The sequence below is a fragment of the Microcaecilia unicolor genome, chromosome 1, assembly GCF_901765095.1.
Source record: "Microcaecilia unicolor chromosome 1, aMicUni1.1, whole genome shotgun sequence".
Classification (NCBI taxonomy): Eukaryota; Metazoa; Chordata; class Amphibia; order Gymnophiona; family Siphonopidae; genus Microcaecilia; species Microcaecilia unicolor.
The window spans coordinates 500620295-500641238 of NC_044031.1; the positions used below are offsets into that span (position 1 = coordinate 500620295).

Genomic DNA, 20944 nt, shown 5'->3' on the forward strand with positions numbered 1-20944 from the left:
ACCAGTACTGGCCTTCCGACAACCACCCAACTTAAAACACAAGCTAATCAGAAGTAAATTTCCATCACAGACTGAAAAGGAACAGAAGGGCACACGTCCCTGTAATTTATCCAGTTGCAAACTATGCCAAAATATTTCACAGGACCCCACAGTTACCCACAAAGGAAAGATATTCAACATAAAGGGATCTTTCACTTGCTCATCTTCCAATGTGGTATATATCATTCAGTGTAAAAAATGTAACGAAGGATGCTATATTGGAGAAACAGGCCAGATGCTTAAGACAAGATTCAATTTACATAGACATCACATGAACAATACAGCCAGTAGGGCCCCCACCCCAGTGGGACAGCACTTCACAGAACCAGGACACTGTACCAGTGATTTCACAGTGAGAATACTGAAAGGTAACTTTAAAACCATACAAGAACGTAAGCCCTTTGAAGACAGAATGATTGAATATTTTAACACCCAACAGAAAGGACTTAACAAGGACCTGGGGTTCCTAGCCCATTATAAACCATAAAGCTGTATGTCTCTGTTGATCACCCCACCCCTCACCTATCCACACCCATCCTGTTAGAATATCAATGATATGCTTTGATGTCCCCATGCATACCTCCGACCCACCCCCATCCTCCCACCCTGTCAGACTGTCATAGTAATGCTTGAATGTTTTCACTTATATACACCTTCAGCTAGCACATTTGCTTATTTCCGATCTGACGAAGAAGGGCAACCTTCGAAAGCTAATCAAGAAATTTATTAAGTTATGTCCAATAAAAAAGGTATCATCTTATTTTCTTTTCCATGTTTTATTTTGTTTGATTTCTATTGATAACCTAAAGGAAATAGGAGGAAATTTGTTTTCACTCAAAGAATAGTTAAGCTCTGGAACTCATTGCAAGAGGATGTGTTAACGGCAGGTAGCACATCTGGGTTTAAAAAAGGTCTGGACAAGTTCGTGGAGGAAAAGTCCATAGTTTGTTATTGAGATGGACATGGAGGAAGCAACTGCTTGCCTTGGGATTGGTAGCATGGAATGATGTTACTTATTGGATTCCTGCCAGGTACTTGTGACCTGGCTTAGCCATTGCTGGAAACAGGATACTGGGCTAGATGGGCCATTGGTCTGACCCAGGATGTCTATTCTTACATTTTTATTTTCTGGACAATATTCATCTAACAGTGGTCAGTGTTCTTTTTAAACACTGACTGCCAACAGCTAAGTTAACCCTGGATATTCAATGCTGGGCCATGTGCAAGCTCTGGGAGCTGTACAGGCATGAGCCAGCCATCTGCCTCACATATCATACACCACTCTCTTCAGGCCTGTTTGAGAAGGGACACCCGTTATAACCAGTTGCCCCTGCATGAGGCAGAACAGCAGCAGACAATCATGTCCTTTTACCAGCTAGCCCAATTTCCCTCTGTCCTGGGTACAATCAATTGCATACACATGGTATCTGCTCAAGCTGGCCCTGTGGCAGCCGCTCTGGGGGGGTGATACAGCTGGTTGATGACCTACAAAGGCAGGGACCATGAACATAGGCTACAGTCATGCTGTTCTTCGGTTGCACTCTGGACCATTATAATCACAAAGTGGACAGTGTGTATATGTAACACTGTAATATTACTCACCTAGCTCTGCCTGCATTTGTCATCTCATCCCCCACCCCCAGAGGTAATCTGCCTTTCTCTTGCACAGATGGCATCACCTTTTCCTCAGATCCTGTCTGAATGCAGACAAGAGGTGAGAGGGAGAAGGAGGTTAAGTGGCAGGTATTTGACAGATGTTTCAGAATGTTACATTGCTATTTGCAGAGGGCTTTACATAAGGGAGTGACATCATGGGGGGAAAGACAGATGGGGTGGTTTCAGTGAACTCATTCCTAGGTAAGGACATATATGGCAATATATATTTCACACTCTTACATGAACAGGCAGTCCTCCATGATCATTCAGATGTGGTGAGTTCAAGTCCCATCATTGGGGCCTATCACTTGAAGCTATTCACTTCATCCTCCATTGCCTAACTTAGAGAAGTGGCATGCAAAAGAGTGCATCTTTGTACAGGGGTCACAGCTGACTGATGCTTTCATGAAACTTAGTCTGCTTCCTTGCACTTACCTCCTTGGGGTAGGAGGCTTCTCAGGTACTTCTGAGTCAACCTGAGCCAGGCCCTCCTATTGGAGTTATAGCTCTTTTTCTGTCGACAGGTATAATGAAATACCTGGCCAGTTTGGTGAGGAAGAGCCTGGCCAGCAGCAGTGTGTCTGCCTCTGAAAAGCTTGGCTGCCTCCTCGCTGTGGCCATTTTTCACACTATCCTTGCATAGATGACATTATGACTTTTTACATGCTGACATCAATGCTCAGGTTCAGCATGGATCAAGAATTTCACACTAAATGGAGTGCGCCATGTATAGAATCACGCTCAGTATAAACATTGGTGCAATTACTTAGCCACTCAGGTCAGTGATAGCGCCAATGTTCAATATATGACACACTCCCTTTGTGGAATCACGTTAAGAATGTGGGTTTTTAGGTGCCACTTAAAGAATTTACCCCAATATGTATACTGTGAAATAAAGGCGGGTGAGAGTAGATATGAAAGAGACATTTAAATACTTATATGGCATAAATGCACAGAAGGCGATTCTCTTACAATTGAAAGGAAGCTCTGGAGCAAGGGGGCATAGGATGAAAGTGAAAGAGGTTTCACTCAGAAGCAACATGAGGAAATACTTCTTCATGGAAAGGGTGGTGAATTCGTGGAATGGCTTCTTGGTGGAAGTGGTGGAGACGAAAATAGTATCTGAATTCAAGAGAGCTTGGGACAAGTACATAGAATCTCTAAGGGAGTGATAGGGAGAGTAGATAGCATGGATGGGCAGACTGGATAGGCCATATGGAGGGGCATAATCGAACGGAGTGCCCAAGTTTTCATGAGGGCATCCTCACAGGATGGCCCCGCAAAGGGGTGGGGAAACCCGTATTATCGAAACAAGATGGGCGTCCATCTTTTGTTTCGATAATACGGTCGGGGACGCCCAAATCTCAACATTTAGGTTGACCTTAGAGATGGTCAACCTAAATGTTGAGGTGGTCGACCTTCGAGATGGTCATTCCCGGTTTTCGGCCATAATGGAAACCGAGCACGCCCATCTCAAACACGACCAAATCCAAGCCATTTGGTCATGGGAGGAGCCAGAATTCGTAGTGCACTGGTCCCCCTGACATGCCAGGACACCAACTGGGCACCCTAGGGGGCACTGCAGTGGACTTCACAGATTCTCCAAGGTACATAGCTCCTTTACCTTGGGTGCTGAGCCCCCCCAACTCCCCCCCCCCAAAACCCACTCCCCACAACTGTACACCACTACCATAGCCCTAAGGGGTGAAGGGGGGCACCTACATGTGGGTACAGTGGATTTCAGGTGAGTTTTGGAGGGCTCACATTTACCACCACAAATTCAACAGGTGGGGGGGATGGGCCTGGGTACGCCTGCCTGAAGTGCACTGCACCCACTAAAACTGCTGCAGAGACCTGCATACTGTTGTCGTGGAGCTGGGTATGACATTTGAGGCTGGCATAGAGGCTAGCAAAAAAAAAAATTCAGGTTTTTTTTTAGGGTGGGAGGGGGGTTGGTGACCACTGGGGGAGTAAGGGGAGGTCATCCCCGATTCCCTCCGGTGGTCATCTGGTCAGTTCGGGCACCTTTTTGAGGCTTGGTCGCAAGAAAAAATGGACCAAGTAAAGTCGGCCAAGTGCTTGTCAGGGACGCCCTCCTTTTTTCCATTATTGGCCAAGGATGCCCATCTCTTAATCACGCCCCAGTCCCGCCTTCGCTACGGTGCCGACACGCCCCTGTGAACTTTGGTCGTCCCCGCAACGGGAAGCAGTTGAGGATGCCCAAAATCGGCTTTCGATTATACTGATTTGGGCGACCCTGAGAGAAGGACGCCCATCTCCCGATTTGTGTCTGAAGATGGGCACCCTTCTCTTTCGAAAATAAGCCTTATGGTCTTTATCTGCTTATATTTTTCTGTGTTTTTTTGTTTAGTGTTTTACTTGTTTCAGTGGGATTGAAGTAACTGATATTGTTATGTCTATCTGAGAGTCATTTATTGTGTAATAACACCACTATGATGCAGTATTTTTACATATTATTACTTTTCTATATAATGTGGTGTTGACTGATTTTTATCATGAGGTAGGATAGAGATGAGTAAATAATGGCACTGAATCTAGGGGAAACTTGTCTACTGATAAAGGTCCCAGAGTTCAGAATTCCCTCTTATCATTCATAATACTAGGGAATTCTGAACCCTGGGACCTTATCATTAGACGTGTTTCCCATAGATTCAGTGCATTACTTACATGTCTGTGTCCTACACTAACGCTTACTGGTCAGTGTGAACTGTTTTACACTCACAGTATTGCCACAACTTACCCCATAGTAATATGCCAAGTATACTACAGATTAGCATATAGGCCTAAACGGCTAAAAGTTAAAAAGAGTTTAGCACCATATGCAGCCCAAAGCTTGCTAGCTTATCAATGTTTACTATCATGAGGCTGAGTTCCTATACCTTTAAACCTATCACTTAAGCACTGTTTGTGATAGTTAATGGGTTGATAATGAAACAACAGCTGTGTGTTCTGACCAGGTGACTGACGAGGCTCATATCTGGAAGAATATAGAGTAATTATTCTGTGTCTTTGCAGCATCAAATATATGTACAGTAATGTGTATCTTCTGGGAGTTATGAAAATAACTGAGTAAAAACTCTGTGCCACTGATGGTTGCCCATGTTCTCTTCACTAATGATGTTTTCCATCGGGTACCACCTGTCATACTAGTTAGATACCAAGATGCCCTTATGTTCCTTGAAATAGTAATAAACCATCTTCAAAGCAGAACAGTTAACAGATCAAATATGCATAGAAAATAAATCAGTTGTGGAAAAACTTGGCAACTACTCCATGGGTTTTTTTAGCGTGCCAATGTTTCTTTAATGCTGTTTTGCCAGAAATCCCCACTATAACCATAAGATAGTAGATCCCTATTTGTCTATAAAATTTGTAATAAAGTATTACAATAAAACAATAACAAAATTACATGTTCCTATGGCAACTGAAACAGTCTATAACTATTTATTTTGTACCAACACAGAACATTTTTTTGTGCTGAGATGAAAGAATGAGTGCGTATGCATGACAGAGAAAAGTATGGAGCATGAGAGGTCATCTAAATGTACAATAATAGAGTGAGGAGTAGTTTAATGGTTACAGCAGTGGGCTGAAAACCAGGAATGCAAGGGTTGAAATCTAACTGACACTCCTTGTGGTGTCAGGTAAGTCACTTAACCCCCGCCCCCCCCCCCAATACACACACACACTTTCTCGCCTCTGGTACAAACTTAACGGCCAATGCAGAAAATTACCTTGGGCAGCAGTATGTTGTTATCAAGAGCTATACGCAAGCATTAGTGGGCAAATAATGCAGAAATGGGTTTGATGTGGGAGTTAGCTCGTTCGGTAGACATGAGCGTACAGCACATTAAAATACATAGTAAGTAGGATATTACCTATTCTGTACCAAACAAATGCAAAACACTAGTAAATAAAGCGTTTTCAAACTATTTGTGTCTATAAAGGAGAAAATCCCTCAGAAACCTGTCGGATTGTGCATCCCAGGTTTACAACGGAAATAGAAATTTTACCGTTGATAAGTTTCTATCATGGGGATATTTTTATGAAATGTGTGTTAAACTGAATTCAAAGAGGTACAAATATGTAATTTAACTTTGAATTCCTAAGTGCAAACTTTAAATGGAAAGCGCCAATGACATAGAAAGCAACAATTAGCTTATGTTTAGTGCTGTATTACCTATTCTGCCCTGATGCAGAAAAGTTTTAAAGGGAGGATAACCTGAGAAAATTACAACCAGATTTGAGGCAACGTAGAAGAGTTACATCACCCTCTGCATCAAGGGAGAAAAGCTAATATACCCCCAGACCTCCTACACCCCTGATCTCTCACCCCAGAGAGACCTCTGATTCCCCCAGCACGGGCAGTACAATTCTGTAAAGTATGTGCTAACCATTACATACTGAATAATGGAGTATACGTGTACCTATGCCAAACTTCTACCTATGCATTATTCCATATATATGCACATATCTTACATAGAGCATATTTTATAAGTATACATGCACATTTATTAATTGATTTACTTACTGCCTTTTGGAAGGAATTCACTCAAGGTGTTGTACAGCAAGCATAAGTCAAACATAGGCAATAGACAATTACATCAGTAAAAATATTCAAAGAACAATACAAAGCATGGCATAGCATACTACATTACAATATCAATACAATGTGTAATAAAATGTTTTAATAGACAGCATATGGTGTAAGCAAAGATGGAACATATAGATAGAGTAACAGGAGTAAGAAAACAAGGTACTAATTTAAAGGAAGTTGCAAAATGAGATCAGAAAGGTACTTGAATATTACCTTAGCTAGGGTAGAAGTGGATAAACATATTCTGCTACAGTTCTATGGGTTGCATAACTGCATGCACCTAATTTATAGGTATTATTACACTAGTATTCTACAAAGCCAAGTAAATGACTGTGTTCCTTTATAAGATCGGCGCCTACTAGGTGCCAAATTATAGAATTGCCCTCACAAAATGCAATTCTGTAACAGAGCACTTTGGTGTGTTAGTGAACAGAAAAGTGTCAAACAAAACAAACAAAAAGGAAATAATTACTGTGTAACCGGTACAATATAGTTCCAAACATGCAAAATGCAAGCAAAATAAATCAAAATTTCGGTTGTCATCCGGGAGAACTATATACGTCAAGCTCAGACATGTAAGTTAAGCTGAATTTTGATTTATTTTGCTTGCATTTTGCATGTTTGGAACTATATTGTACCAGTTACACAGCAATTATTTCCTTTTTGTTTGTTTTGTTTTTTCAATTGCATGAAGCAAATAAAATATTTAAAAATATAATCAAAAGATATGAACAATTTCTTCCAACCTTTGCGGTTGGTCGGGGGCTTTTGACCGATGATTATAGAAAACAGGCACGAGACAAGGACTGTCTGATTGCCACAGACCTGCAGCGGCAGGTCCGTCTTTCTGAGGTCTTTTTCCCCTATCTTTTGTTAAGTGGTGTGAATCACATTTTGCATTTTGTCCACTCTGTGTGTGTTACCATTAAGGTTGACTTTGAGCGTGATTTTCCCTTTTTTTGTTTTTTGCATTAACGTGTTATACCCTTTCCTTGGCAATAGCCAATCAAGATAGTGAACAAGTTTAGAGAAAAGCATCAGTAGAAGCTCATAAACCTACATCGAAGTCAAAAAAAGTGAAGTATAAGTTTAAAAGACGGCCACAGGAATAGATAGGCGTCTTTAGCATTTAGTGCGCGCTAAAAACACCAGCACATCTAAGTAAAAGACCCCCTAGGTTTGTTGAGACTGAAGTTAATACATGAAGAAGAAAAATTGCACTTAACTTCTCATAGGTTCTTTTTAGACATATGTTAGCCTGACATCGCCACCTTTTCCTATCAGTATCCAATCTAGATTTTTTCCATTTTCTCTCTAAACATTGAACCTCTTTCCTACATTCATTCAGTCCTCTAGTGAACCATGCCTTGGAACTCTGAGCAAAAGCAGGTTTATGGGGTTGCAAGCCAACGAGATTAATGACATCGTTTAAAGATAAATATAATTCTGTGGTGCCATTATAAATAAATCTTCAAAATACATGCAGTTGTGCTTCATGTTTTTTATTGAGATGATTGTGAGATGAACTGCACAGTGCACAAAAATTTATACTATGCACATAAGTGCTGCCTGATGCATACTGTTCTTTTGCTTGCATAATCTTTTAAAAGGGATGAATCCATGACTGAAAATTAATGGCCTAAGAATGAACAACCTTAACATAGAAGTTGTGATGACCGAGTAAGTTTTTCTGATGGATTTCCCTTTAGATATATACATTAAAAATATTTTGAATACTCTTTTACACAGAACAGTTATAGTTTTTGGCATTTTTTGGTGTTGTGGTGTATTTTTTGGTTTTCCTTTTCATATCAGCATACACATTACTGTCCAATGTTCTCAAAATAAAATATAAAAACAATTATAAGCATACCTGACTTAGATTTTAGAATTATTTGGACTGTATGTCCATCATTAATTACTTCACAGTCACGGCAAACGACATAGTTTGGAGACAAGTGTATTTCCAACAGTGATGGGTCATACAAAGCATCTCTTGAATTCAGGTTAATAGGGGATTGATATTCTCCATTAGCTTCAGGGAACAGTAACCCCCATTCAACACCTGGAAAGGGAGGGGAAAAAAAAGAACTCAAGTTCTGTGCAAATACAGTTTGGCATGTCTCCATCTCAAATGCAGACAATCTAGGAACATATCCTGAAATGTAGTCTTTCAAAGTCTAGCTTTTATAATGAGAAACTGTTATAGATGCTGAACTCTAGTGATACGCTCTCTTTTATGGGAACTTACTCAATAAAGATTTTTCCCATTTGAAAAAGGCCCCAGGAATCAGATGTACTATAGGATTTCCTCATTTGGGGTCCAGGGGAAACTACTTATTACAATGTATACTGGAATCAAATTGAAACAAAACCAACATTATCTCATAGCTGGAGTGGGCTTTGTTGACAACTCCAGAGGTTGGGAAGTAAGACCAATGCTGGGCAGACTTCTATGGTCTGGGTCTCATAAATAGCAAAGACAGATCAGGATCAAAGCTGAAGTGGGCTTCAATGGCAACGCCAGTAGTTGGGAAGTAGAACCAGTGCCAGGCAGATTTCTATAGTCTGTGCCCCATAATTGACAGAGAGAAAGAGAAATTAAGTATGCATATATCATATCACATTTAAAGCATATGCTATGATTGCAGTCTGGATATCTCTATGATGGGGAGGGGCAGATTCATTAAGTTGATATTAAGAATTAAATGAAGTTAGGGGCCCTTTTACTAAGCCACGTAAGGTTCTACGCGTGCTCAACGCATGCCAAAATGGAGTTACCGCCCGGCTACCGCATGGCTCTTGCGGTAATTTCATTTTTGGTGCGTCCAATATGTGCGGCTAAAATATATTTTTTATTTTCGGAAGTGCGTATCGGACGCGTGCCAAGTGGCATTTGGTGCACGTAGGTTATTACCGCCCGGTTACAGCATGAGACTTTACCGCAATGGCTGGCAGTAAGGTCACAGACCCAAAATGGATGCACGGTAATTTTGATTCTTCCGCACGTCCATTTTTGGCAAAAAGTTTTTAAAAGGCATTTTTACAGGTGCGCTGAAAAATTATTCTGCATGCACCCAAAACATGTGTCTTCACTACTGCAGGCCATTGTTCAGCACATCTTCGTAAAAGGGCCCCTTAGTTAGGGGTAGGGGAGAAGAGGTTGAAAGCAGTGGTATCACGGTATTGTTCCAAGATTGCATCATATAACTCTGCCTGTATGAGGTTGGCAAGGTGCCCTGTTTATGATGCTAGTGTTTATTCATGAAGAAGTGGAACCTGTGCAGAGTGCCAGGAACACTCTGGGCAGACGTGATGGACCATACAGGTCCATCTGCCAACATTTACTGTGGTACTATGTGCCCTATTTATCTTCATATTCTAAGTTGGAACTCAAAGAAAAGACAAGACAGAAGATTGCATGTAAATAAAAACAAGTAAAATTCAACCAAAAGAAAAGGGAAAAACAGTCAGGAAGACAGTAGAAACAACAGCTGCTGCTAGGCAGTTGATAGAGACACTGGAATCGGTATTCAAAATGATTTAAACAACCAGGAGATGCCATTTAAATCACTTTTCTGGGGTTAACTAGATATATTCAATAGCACTTAACCGTATAGTGCTGCTGAATATACCCGGTTAGTGCTTAAGCCAAAACTGGCTATTTTGTGAGCAGTCCAGGGACAGAGTCAGCACTTATTTATTTATTTATGACATTTATATCCGACATTATCCCAGCAACCTGAGTTCTATGTGGCGAACAATACAGTGAAATCATGCCATACTTAATACACTGCAATAAAACGAGAAAGAAAGAACAATACATAACAATGAAAACAAAGATTAAGCAGAACAAAAGAACCACCACAATTGACTAAACAGGGAGATCGGTATCCACACCTAGAAATTTTCCAAAGAGGAAAGTTTTTAACATTTTACGGAATATCATGTAATCACACTGACCCCTAAGTGTCTTTGGTAAGGAGTTTCAAAATTTCGTGCCCTGATCCCGCTGCAAGAACTGATTTGTAAACAAATTTCTGACAACTTGGATTGTGAAGCACAAGATAATCTCTAGACCCAAGAACAGCATTACATAGTGGAAGATCAAGAAGAGATAACATATAGCCAGGGACCAGGCCATACAATATTTAGTAAATAAGGGTGCAACGTTTAAAAGTGACCCTTGCTTTTATTGGGAGCCAATGCAGCTTAGGCAGCAGCGGTGATGCCCTCTCAAAACGTGAGACTTTACAGACAAGCTGAGCTGTGGTGTTTTAGGCAGTTTGGAGTTTTTGTTACCAGCAGATCCCTGCAACCAGAATAGACTGATTTGCAATAGTCAACTTGTGACAAAATGAACTTCTGCACTAGGAGTCTGAAAGTCACCGTAGGGAAGAAAGATCAAAAGGGTTAGTGAGGACCAAGAATTTAGTTTTGTCCCTGTTCAATTTGCATAGTCAGATAACACTTACCTAGTTAAATGCCAATATTTAGTACTTAACTGGATAGATTAACCAGATAAATTGGACCACATAAAACACAGTCCTATTTTTATCTGATTTAACTTATCCGGTTAAGTTCTAAATATCACACATAACCAAATAAGTGTTATCTGACTGTGTATAGGTATGCAGAGATGGCCAAAAAGAAATGCTGATTGCCGCCAGCTGAATACTGACCCCACTATATAGAGTTAAGGCCAGCTCTAAGCATTAGTAGAGCAAGTACATGCTTGAGCTGGCACATTTCTAGAAGCAGCACTTCAGCCATCATTTTGAAAAGCAAAGACTAGGGATGTACATTCATTAGCAGGCATTCCATTCATTAAAGCGCATTAATTTTAGTAGATGAAAAAATCAATTTAACACGTGAACATATAAATTAGCACATGTACAATTGATTAGCATACATTTTAAAAAAAAATATCTAAGTGCAGCTATGAGTTAAAACTAGCAAAGAATTCCAATCCTAATAAAGAATACACAAAAATTCAGAGGTGAACTGCTGAAAATTGTTTCCTTGGTGCAGCAGAAAACCTACAGCTCTCCCTGCAATGAGACAGTATTTTCCTCAGTATCCGCTGTGCTTCTTAGACTCCTGATAAAGTTAAAAATAAAACCTATGTTAACATTAGTATCTAAGGCCTAAATATTAGAAATCTAAATTTAGGTCTTGATGCCCAAACATTATCTACATACAAAATAAATTCTCAAATTGGAATTGCTCTGTGCAAAATCTAGGAAGCCAGTCATGGATTTAGGCAAGGTTCTTAATTATATGATCCCCTGCCACCAGAATAAGTTGCCATATGGAATCAGAGAAACTGATACTCTCTATATAACTCTTCTTCCAATATGTATGTATCTGTATCAGGTATGTATCAAAGAGAATACATACTTACAGACTTTGAGATTAGCAAGGAAGGGCGTGTCAGAGTTACACAGACTCTGAAGCTGATTGGATGACAAGCTGATCCTAGATGGAGGTGGTGTTCCCAGGAAGCTAATTGTTGTAAGTGGTTACTGTAGTTTCTTCAGCCTCTGGATATTGTTCAAGGACCTTAAATGTGGTTTGGAAGGTCCTGGACAACCAGCTTGAATAACACGATAAATCCACTTCTCCCTTAAAGCTAAGTTCTAAGAATAGGTACAACAGGTTCCCTATTCCCACTGTCCCAAGTACAGTGCAGAGCTTACGCTGCTTCTGATTACTGTATCTGCTCCTAGAATTCTCCTTACAGACCATCCTGATGAGGGTAATCAGCTTTTTCACTATAACTTTGTGGACTTAATTACCTAGGGCTTTAGGATCTCCCTTCACATGTGTGGTCAGTGGCCGGAAGGCAGAATCAGAGACATATTTGAGTCCATGAACTTTCATTGAATTTTGCATTTTTGAAATTGACAAGCAAGTTATCAGAAATAACAAATGTAACATAAGTTATAATAAAATAATATTTAAAGAGACTTGATGCCTTATTTAAACAACTTAGTTTGAGTAATTGCTGCATAACAGATTATTATAACCTGATAATAGTTACAAAAAATAATAAGATTCCAAATATTTATCAACAAGAGACCAAATTTTAGCAGTTAAACATGTCTTTCCTATTTTTTCTGCTAGAGATGTTTCAAATTTATGGATTTGTAAAATTAAGTGCCACCAAAAACTAGAATTGAGATTAGAATTATCTTTCCAATGCATAAGAACCATTTTAAGTTCAGCAGTAACTAAAATGTTCAGTAATTTTTGTTGGAAAATGTCTAATTGATCTTGAAATAGCACAGAACCAAATATAATAATGGAAGGTATATTTGAGCCTTGTATAGGAAGAATATTTGTTATAAAGGTCCCTATTTGGCACCAAAAGTCAATAGTTAATCTACATTCAAAGATCATGTGAATTAGGGTGCCAGGATGTGAACAACAGGACCAACATTTGTTATTAGTGGTAAGTCCAGCAACAGCCATTTTAGGGGGAGTCCAAATTGCCCTATGACAATATCTGCTTGAGCCTGCAAAGAGGTGGGAAAATGTGGGATACAAATGCAATAAATAAATAAATATAATGATTGCATGTAGCTGGCCAAAACTATGGGTCTATTTAGTTTACACCAGAGATAAGTCCACTGTTGGGATGTAGCATGGATTTGGAGATCATTTTCCCAAACTGAACATAAGCTAAGTTTACTGCTCAAACTCTTTTGTATAAAAAATTTGTATAATTGTGATGCTACATGGCCTTTATGGCAAATGTTAGAGAGGAAATCATGTATAGAAGGAGAATTTATATTTAAATTAGAAAGTACTTTGTTATGAATTAAACAGTGTTTAATCTGTATCCATTTAAAATATTGGTTGGCAGGTAAAGAGAAAGTAGAACATAGTTCTTCAAAGGGTGTAACAGAATTACAAGAAAATACATGAGCAATTGTCCATATTCCACATTTTGACCAAACTTCCCTATATATAGGTAGTTTATTGATTTTGATTAAAAGGTTGCCCCATAAAGTGGAATGTAATGAGATATTGCTTGGAGTTTCCATATAATTATCAAGTTCGTGAAGACAAGAAAACGAGGAAAGAATTATATTATTAGTTTTCAGTTGTTTTGCTATAAACATTGGTAGGAGATTAGGACTTAAAGAAAAACCCCATAAGAATTGTTCTATTGCTAACCATACTGGTGAATAGTGTAAAGGTTTTATTAACCAATATGACGCTTGTTGTAAAATAAATGTTTTATGATAAACAAATACATACCAGACCAAACCCCTAAAATACTACCGGGTACATCAATGACGTTTTTATGATTTGGAGTGAGGGGGAAGAAACTCTGAAACAATTTTACAATTCCTTCAATACAGACCATCCTACAATCAGAATCAAAATTGACTACTCCCCAGAAAAAGTCAATTTTTTGGACACCACAGTCTCAATCAGCAATGGCTATATACAAACATCCATATACAAGAAACCCACAGACAAATGCAGCTACAACCACAACTCCAGCTTCCACCTTTCACATACAAAAAGATCCATTATTTACAGCCAAGCCACAAGATACCACCGTATCTGCTCTGACAAAGACTAAGCCTACTTCTCCAGGAACCCCAGCTTCAGAGTCAAGCAATGGCAGGGAGAAGGAAGCAGAACAAGTATCACCACAGAATGTTACTCCAAACTGTACACAAGTTGCGGAAAAGGCCACGGTGGAAGGTTATGCACCAAGATATGTGTAGCTAAAGTATACCTAAAAGAGCAACCAGAAAAGGCAGTAAAGATGTATGTCATCATAGATGAGCAGAGTAATCAGTCCCTGGCAAGGCCAGAATTTTTTGATTTTTTTTTTTTTTAACATCCAGGGAGATCGCTATCCCTACAAACTCAAGACCTGTACAGGGATGACAAAGTAGACGGGGAGAAGGGCAAGTGGATACATGATAGCAGTGATAGATGGCAGCAACGAGATCCATCTAATGACTTATTGAGTATAATCAGATACCTGATAATTCCCACACCAGAGGTTGTGCAACACCACCCTCATTTGCAACCTATAGCCGAGTATCTGCAGTCTTTGAACCCAAATGTAGAGGTCTTACTCTTGTTGGGAAGAAATGTACCAACACTGAACAGAGTTCATGAGCTATAGGCAGGTCTACCTGATGCTACATATGCCTATTGACTTGCCGTGGGATGGGTGATAGTAGATGCCTCTGCTTTAACAGAGTTTCATTTATTAAACTTGCTATACCACTTTCATTGCTAGCAAATTAAAGTGGTTTACAATAAAAACTAAAAAGGACAGAAAAGAACGCCATTATAGATAGGAAAGAACTAGTTATCTTTACCACTCAAACACTATCTGAATCATACTAGAACATAATCAGAAAAAAACTCATAACAGAGACCAAACATACTCAACAATTCACACAAACAAAATCATCTCCGACCTCCCGTTACAGAGTCAATCGAGGCCTATACATTAAAAACCTCATGAAATAAGTGGGGTTTTAACTGCACACGAAAAAATATGTAAGACATTTCAAGTCAAAGGTGTTGCGGTAGTGAGTTCCATAGTGCTGGTGCAGTACAATAAAATGCCCCAGACCTAGCAGATTCCCATCTGGCTTTAGAGAGAGGTGAAAGAACTAACCTATTATCTTTTAATGACCATAGGGTTCGAGAAGGTGTATGAGGAATCACCAGAGAAGCAAAGTAGACAGGAGAGCCAATGTAAAGAACCTTATGGGTTAAAGTTACTGTAGCGCCCCCTAGATTTCAACGCTGCTTTGCTTCTTAACAATATCCAAGTTTTGCTACTGGTCACAGTGTCGGGGTAAGATGATTTCCCCTGAAGCAATGCACACTTCCACCCTTGACACCACTGCCACTAAAGAAAACCAGTGTTGTTTTCAGAATGAGGGAAATACCAACTTACAGGAGTCAAGCAATAAGCCACAACTTATTAAGTTAACAAAATTTGTTTTTATTGCACAATTATTCCTAAAGAAATAACCTTAGAGCTTTTCCCTAAACTCTGTGAGAATAAAGTGCTTCTCAAGTTATAAAAACATTTCTTAAATAGTTTAAAACATTTTAAAACTCGGTTAAAAACCTTAGCTAAGTTAAACTAAAGTGCAATTTCAATTAAAACTATTTTCTCCCTTTTGCAGGTAATGTTTTAATCAAACAGACAAGTTATATCACTAATTCAGTTTTCTTTCTCAGATTGTACTTATTTCTGAACCCTCGGTTTTTCCTTTCAGGTTCCCCAAGTGCTTCGGCAAATATTACAATTTTCTTTCCAATATTTTCTTAAAGTTGCTGTCACCCCTGTACTTGTGATCTATATTCTCAAGTTTAACTTTTCTTCTGTAAGTGATCTATCCCCTAATTACAGGTGAGTATTACTCAAACTCAGGCAACTATTTTTCCATGTCAGTGTCTCTTTTTTGAAATGCAGCAAAATTATTAAAACTCCAAAATAAATCAGTGTCCACACCTAAAAGAAAATAATAAAACATAAACCTCTTCGCTGGCTCCGCTGTTCAGCAGATGTTCCTCAGCCAGGAATCAGATGATGTCTCTCTCTAGGCCAGCTAACTTTAATTGAGCGGCAGTTAGGATCACCTTACTCTCGTACTATCTTAATCAAATCCTAACGATGAACCATGCATATATTGTATGCTTACATGGAGGAAAAAGCCTCAACAGACTCCTACTCTTGGCTTTAAAGCTCTTTAGTTACAGGAGTTCTTGCTGTCATCATAGGCCAAAAAAACTCCTCTATAATCTTTAACTATAACTTCGATGTCAAATAGTAAATCGCCACTTATCTTAGTGTTAAGGCTGCCGTCACTTAATTTGTCCTCTCCATGGCCGACATTGGCCAAGGTTTCGAAATTGCTCTCTCTCTTGTCCTGCTTCAGGGCAGGGGCGTAGCTACTATGGGGCCATGGGGGCCTGGGCCCCATAGATTTGGCCCTGGACCCCCCTGCCGCGACCGTCTCGACCCCCCTTTCTGCCGCCAACCCTCCCCCACCGCCGTTGCGTACCTTTGCTGGCGGGGGACCTCAACCCCCGCCAGCCGAAGTTCTCTCCTTGGCCACGTGGCATTGCTTGCTGAATGATCTGATCAAGTTTCTGTACGTGCGTCTGACGGGGGTTGGGGTTCCCCCCCCAGCAAAGGTACGCGGCGGGAGAGGGTTGGCGGCGGGAAGGGGGGGTCAGCAACGCTGCGCGGCTGAGAAGAGGACTTCGGCTGGCGGGGGTTGGGGTCCCCCGCCAGCAAAGGTACGCGGCGGGAGAGGGTTGGTGGCGGGAAGGGGGGTCGAGATGGTTGCGGTGGCGCCAGGGGGGGTGAAAGTTGGTGGCGGGTGGGGGGGTCAGCGGCGCTGGGGGGGGCCAAAATGTGCCCCTCATCTCGGGCTCTGGACCCCCCTCCCGTCGAACTCTGGCTATGCCCCTGCTTCAGGGTCCATTCTATCATAGACTCCCAATAGCGACTTTCACTGCAGTCTGGTCTTTGCTCCGGAAGCCAAAGACCAGACTGCAGTGAAAGTCGCTATTGAGAGTCTATGATACCACGGACCCTGAAGCAGGACAAGAGAGAGAGCAATTCCGAAACCTTGGCCAATGTCAGCCGTGGAGAGGACAAATTAAGCGATGGCAGCCTTAACACTAAGATAAGTGGCGATTTACTATTTGACATCGAAGTTATAGTTAAAGATTATAGAGGAGTTTTTTTGGCCTATGATGACAGCAAGAACTCCTGTAACTAAAGAGCTTTAAAGCCAAGAGTAGGAGTCTGTTGAGGCTTTTTCCTCCATGTTAGCATACAATATATGCATGGTTCATCGTTAGGATTTGATTAAGATAGTACGAGAGTAAGGTGATCCTAACTGCCGCTCAATTAAAGTTAGCTGGCCTAGAGAGAGACATCATCTGATTCCTGGCTGAGGAACATCTGCTGAACAGCGGAGCCAGCGAAGAGGTTTATGTTTTATTATTTTCTTTTAGGTGTGGACACTGGACTCTGCTCTGCCACTGCAGTCATTCCAGAAATCCAGCTCCTCTTCAGAGCCACCTTCATGCAGCACAGGCTTGATAGAACTCTGTCTCTTTAATTGGAATTCTCTGCTTTCTCAGCACTGAACTTCAAAGTTCTGAAGCAGCTCTGCTTTTAAAACAGTAATCTCTTTACCAAAGTTCTAATTTCTAAAACAGCTAAAAGTTTCACAAATCCTATGTTTTATAACAAGCCTTTTCCCTTTCACACCTTTACTCAGAGACTTGCCCCAAACTCAGCTTGAGAAAATGTATTCTTCCTTTGAGACTACTTTAGTCATTTAAAAGAATTAAATTCCACAGATTTCTTTTAAAAACCCACCAGAACCAGGTTTTCCTGAGATATCCTGGCTAATTCTGTCAAATACTAAGCTCCCTCATCAATCTGAGCTTCATAAGTCAAGCAAACTTTTTTTTATCAGAAAGAATTTAAAAGCTTTCTGCCTCTAAACAGCCAGCTAGCTTATCCCAGCCTCTTAAACACTAAAATCTTCCAAATAATGTACCTTCACACAATTTCCCATTAAAGTATCTCAAACATCACGCACGCATCTAGTCATTACCTTTGCCTGACTCCAACTGCCAAAATGTTTTTTTGACCAGCCAGTGACCTCACACTATTCCAGATCCAGGTTTCACCAGCACAAGATTCCATTTCCATACATTTCTTCAGAATTCAAATAAAAACTCTCTCTGCACAGTGTTCATAACACACACATGCAGAGCTCTGCCATTCATTTCAGCATTCATCCCAACATTCATAAATACACAACACTCATCTCAGCAGCCTGGCACCAGAACTTCTCTCCAGCCAGTCCAGACAGTGCACCCTGCAGCCAGCTAACCAATAGCTTCACCAGCCTGTCCTTCTAACATGACCCAGAGCCATAATAAAGCTCTGGGGACTTTCAAAAATTCAGCCGGCAAACGCGATTGCTACATGCTGGAAATCTTTTCCCTGCAACTAAGCTCTGGCTCCTTGCATGCACACCTCGCTGGCAATCTCTCCACCCCCCCCCCCCCCCCCCAATTGCTGTGTGCTCTTGAACCAATCAGGGGCCGTTTCTTCTGGCGCTTTTTGCACCACTGTCATGCAGGCATTTTCCCTGCCTGTCTCCCAGAGCTCAGATGAGCTCTCTTAATTTTTCTAACCCATTCACATTACAATTTTAAATGTAACCCTAAAATCAATTGGTAACCAATGAAGCTGTCGGTGGAGAAGTGAGGCATGATCATAACGAGATGCTCGACAGAGTATGTGTGCTGCAGTGTTTTGGAATGTTTGCAATCTCTTAAGGCTATGTTTAGTAATCTCTACATAGATGATATTAAAATAGTCATATCTAGAGTGAAGAAATACATTGAACAGGGAGCAAAGCACATCAAAAATCCAATATATTACGAATTGATCTCAGCTTACGTAAAAAAACAGAAACCTGTTTTAACATAAGAAATTTGGGGGTCAAAGGAAACAGCTGAATCTAAAATGACCCCAAGATACCGAAAAGATGAGACTGGGGCAATGTGTCTACCAAACAAAAAAGGAGAAATAGTGATGATAATGACCAGTAACCCAACAGGCTACTGTCTTTTCAGAGTTCAGAACTAATTGATTGCCTTTTAACCAAGCTGCCATGAGTTCTAAACAATTTTTTTTTAATCAACAGAATTCAAGTCAGTGTAATGAACTAAAAAGAAAATCATCTGCATAGGAGTAAAAACTGATCCCCAGAGATTGAATAAGTAATGCCAAACGACTAACAAATTAAAAAGTTTTGGGGAAAGCACTGACTCCTGAGGAACCCCACATGTCAAAAGGGAAAGAGTTGAAACAGATGAAGACTGAACCAGTCTTAGATAAGGGTGCACCACCATGTTCAAGCCTTGTTATACACAGACAAAAAAAGCACCACTGGGCCTTCAAGAAAGAGATAATAGCTGTCCTTTAATGTGAAAAAGACCCGACACGGGCCATATTTCGGCGCACAAGCACCTGCCTCAGGGGTCAGGATATGTCTTCACAATGTATGAGCAGAAGTTGTAAATGAATTGCCAGGTACCACTGGACATACATTCAATCACGCTGAACGCTGGCTATTATCTCTTTCTTGAAGGCCCAGTGGTGCTTTTTTTGTCTGTGTTGTATACTTGTTGCTGCAGGCCTTGTTATAACCATCTGCATCAAGGGTGTAGCCAGACCTCGACCAGAGGGGGGGGGGGCCAGAGCCCAGAGGGGGGGCACATTTTGGCCCACCTCCCTGCCGCTGCTTCTGTCCACACTTCACCACTGCTGCCCCCTCCCGCTGCCGCTATACGAAGGTACCTTGGCTGGCGGTGGTACCCAACCCCAGCCAGCTGAAGCGATTATCCTGCGCTGGTCTCGCATTGCCTGTCCTGTTCTCAGTCATGCCACGCATGCTCGTTTTAATGAATCTGAGCATGTGCAAAGTGTCACACATGCTCAGTTTCACTAAAACAAGTGTGCACGGGGCAACTGAGAAGAGCAGGGTAGGCAATGCAGCAAGACCAGCACAGGACAAATGCTTCAGCTGGAGGTGGGGTTGTGGACCCCTGCCAGCCAAACTGGGGACCCCAGAGCCAATCTGGGGAGGCCCAGGCCCCTGTGGCCCCCTGTAGCTACACCTCTGATCTGCATGTAAAGAAGGTTTTCAGTTGGGAAGAACCAGACCCTGGTTCAACCATCTGTCAGAACACACACCTCGCCACCAGATTTAGGAGAACATCTGGGGAATTCGGTGTTCCAAATCACCAAGGATGATGACAAACCAACTCTTTCAGTAGAATCATGGCTAGGGAATTTAACAAAGATGAGTCAAACAGTTGGGTAGCTCCTCTACCATTTCAGATGCCCAGATCACAACTCTTTAATAACAGTGAGCAAGCTCTCTCTCAACTCACTTAGTTACAGAAGACTAAGAAGGAAACCAGAGACAAAACAGCACTTTATAACATTCATGCCAAACGTGCTAGATAATGGCCATGCAGAGCCAGCTCCACCATTAAAAGACAATGAAGAATGTTGCTACTTACCTATCTTTGGTGTATATCACCCAACAAAAGAAGGCCAGATCATGATTGTGTTTGATTCCAGTGCTCAATTTCAAGGAATCTCACTCATCAGTGTGCTGCTTTCTGGACCTGACATGAAGAACAGCTTATTAGGAGTCTTGATTCGCTTCAGAAAGGAACCCAGTGGATATCCTGCAAATGTTCTACTGCTTTGACATACACCCAGACTACAGAAACTACCTGAGATCCCTGTGGTACTGTAACAGTGACATCAACCAGGAGATTCTGGAACACAAGAGTGACAATTCATGTCTTTAGTAACAATCCATTACCTGCAGTAGTAACCTATGGGCTTAGGACATCCCAAGAGGGAGAAAGAGTACGGCATGGATGCTAAACACTTCATTGAAAGAGATTGAAAGAATCCTGTTTAGAAGGCATGGATCCACAGTAGCTTAGCAGAGATTGGGTGACAACACTGGTAATTGGGAAGCAAAGCCAGTACTGGGCAGACTTCTATGGTCTGTG

At 41.0% G+C, this 20944-nt stretch overlaps 1 protein-coding gene across 2 annotated transcripts in view; it reads right to left on the reverse strand.

Annotated features, from left to right (window-relative positions):
- The window catches only part of CA8 (carbonic anhydrase 8), a 181482-nt gene that overhangs the window by 154892 nt on the left and 5646 nt on the right, over positions 1-20944 (reverse strand). For both annotated transcript variants that reach the window (XM_030214821.1, XM_030214814.1), the window contains exon 2: positions 8187-8378. In XM_030214821.1, coding sequence (XP_030070681.1) covers positions 8187-8378 — 192 coding nt within the window. The remainder of the gene's footprint in view (positions 1-8186; positions 8379-20944) is intronic.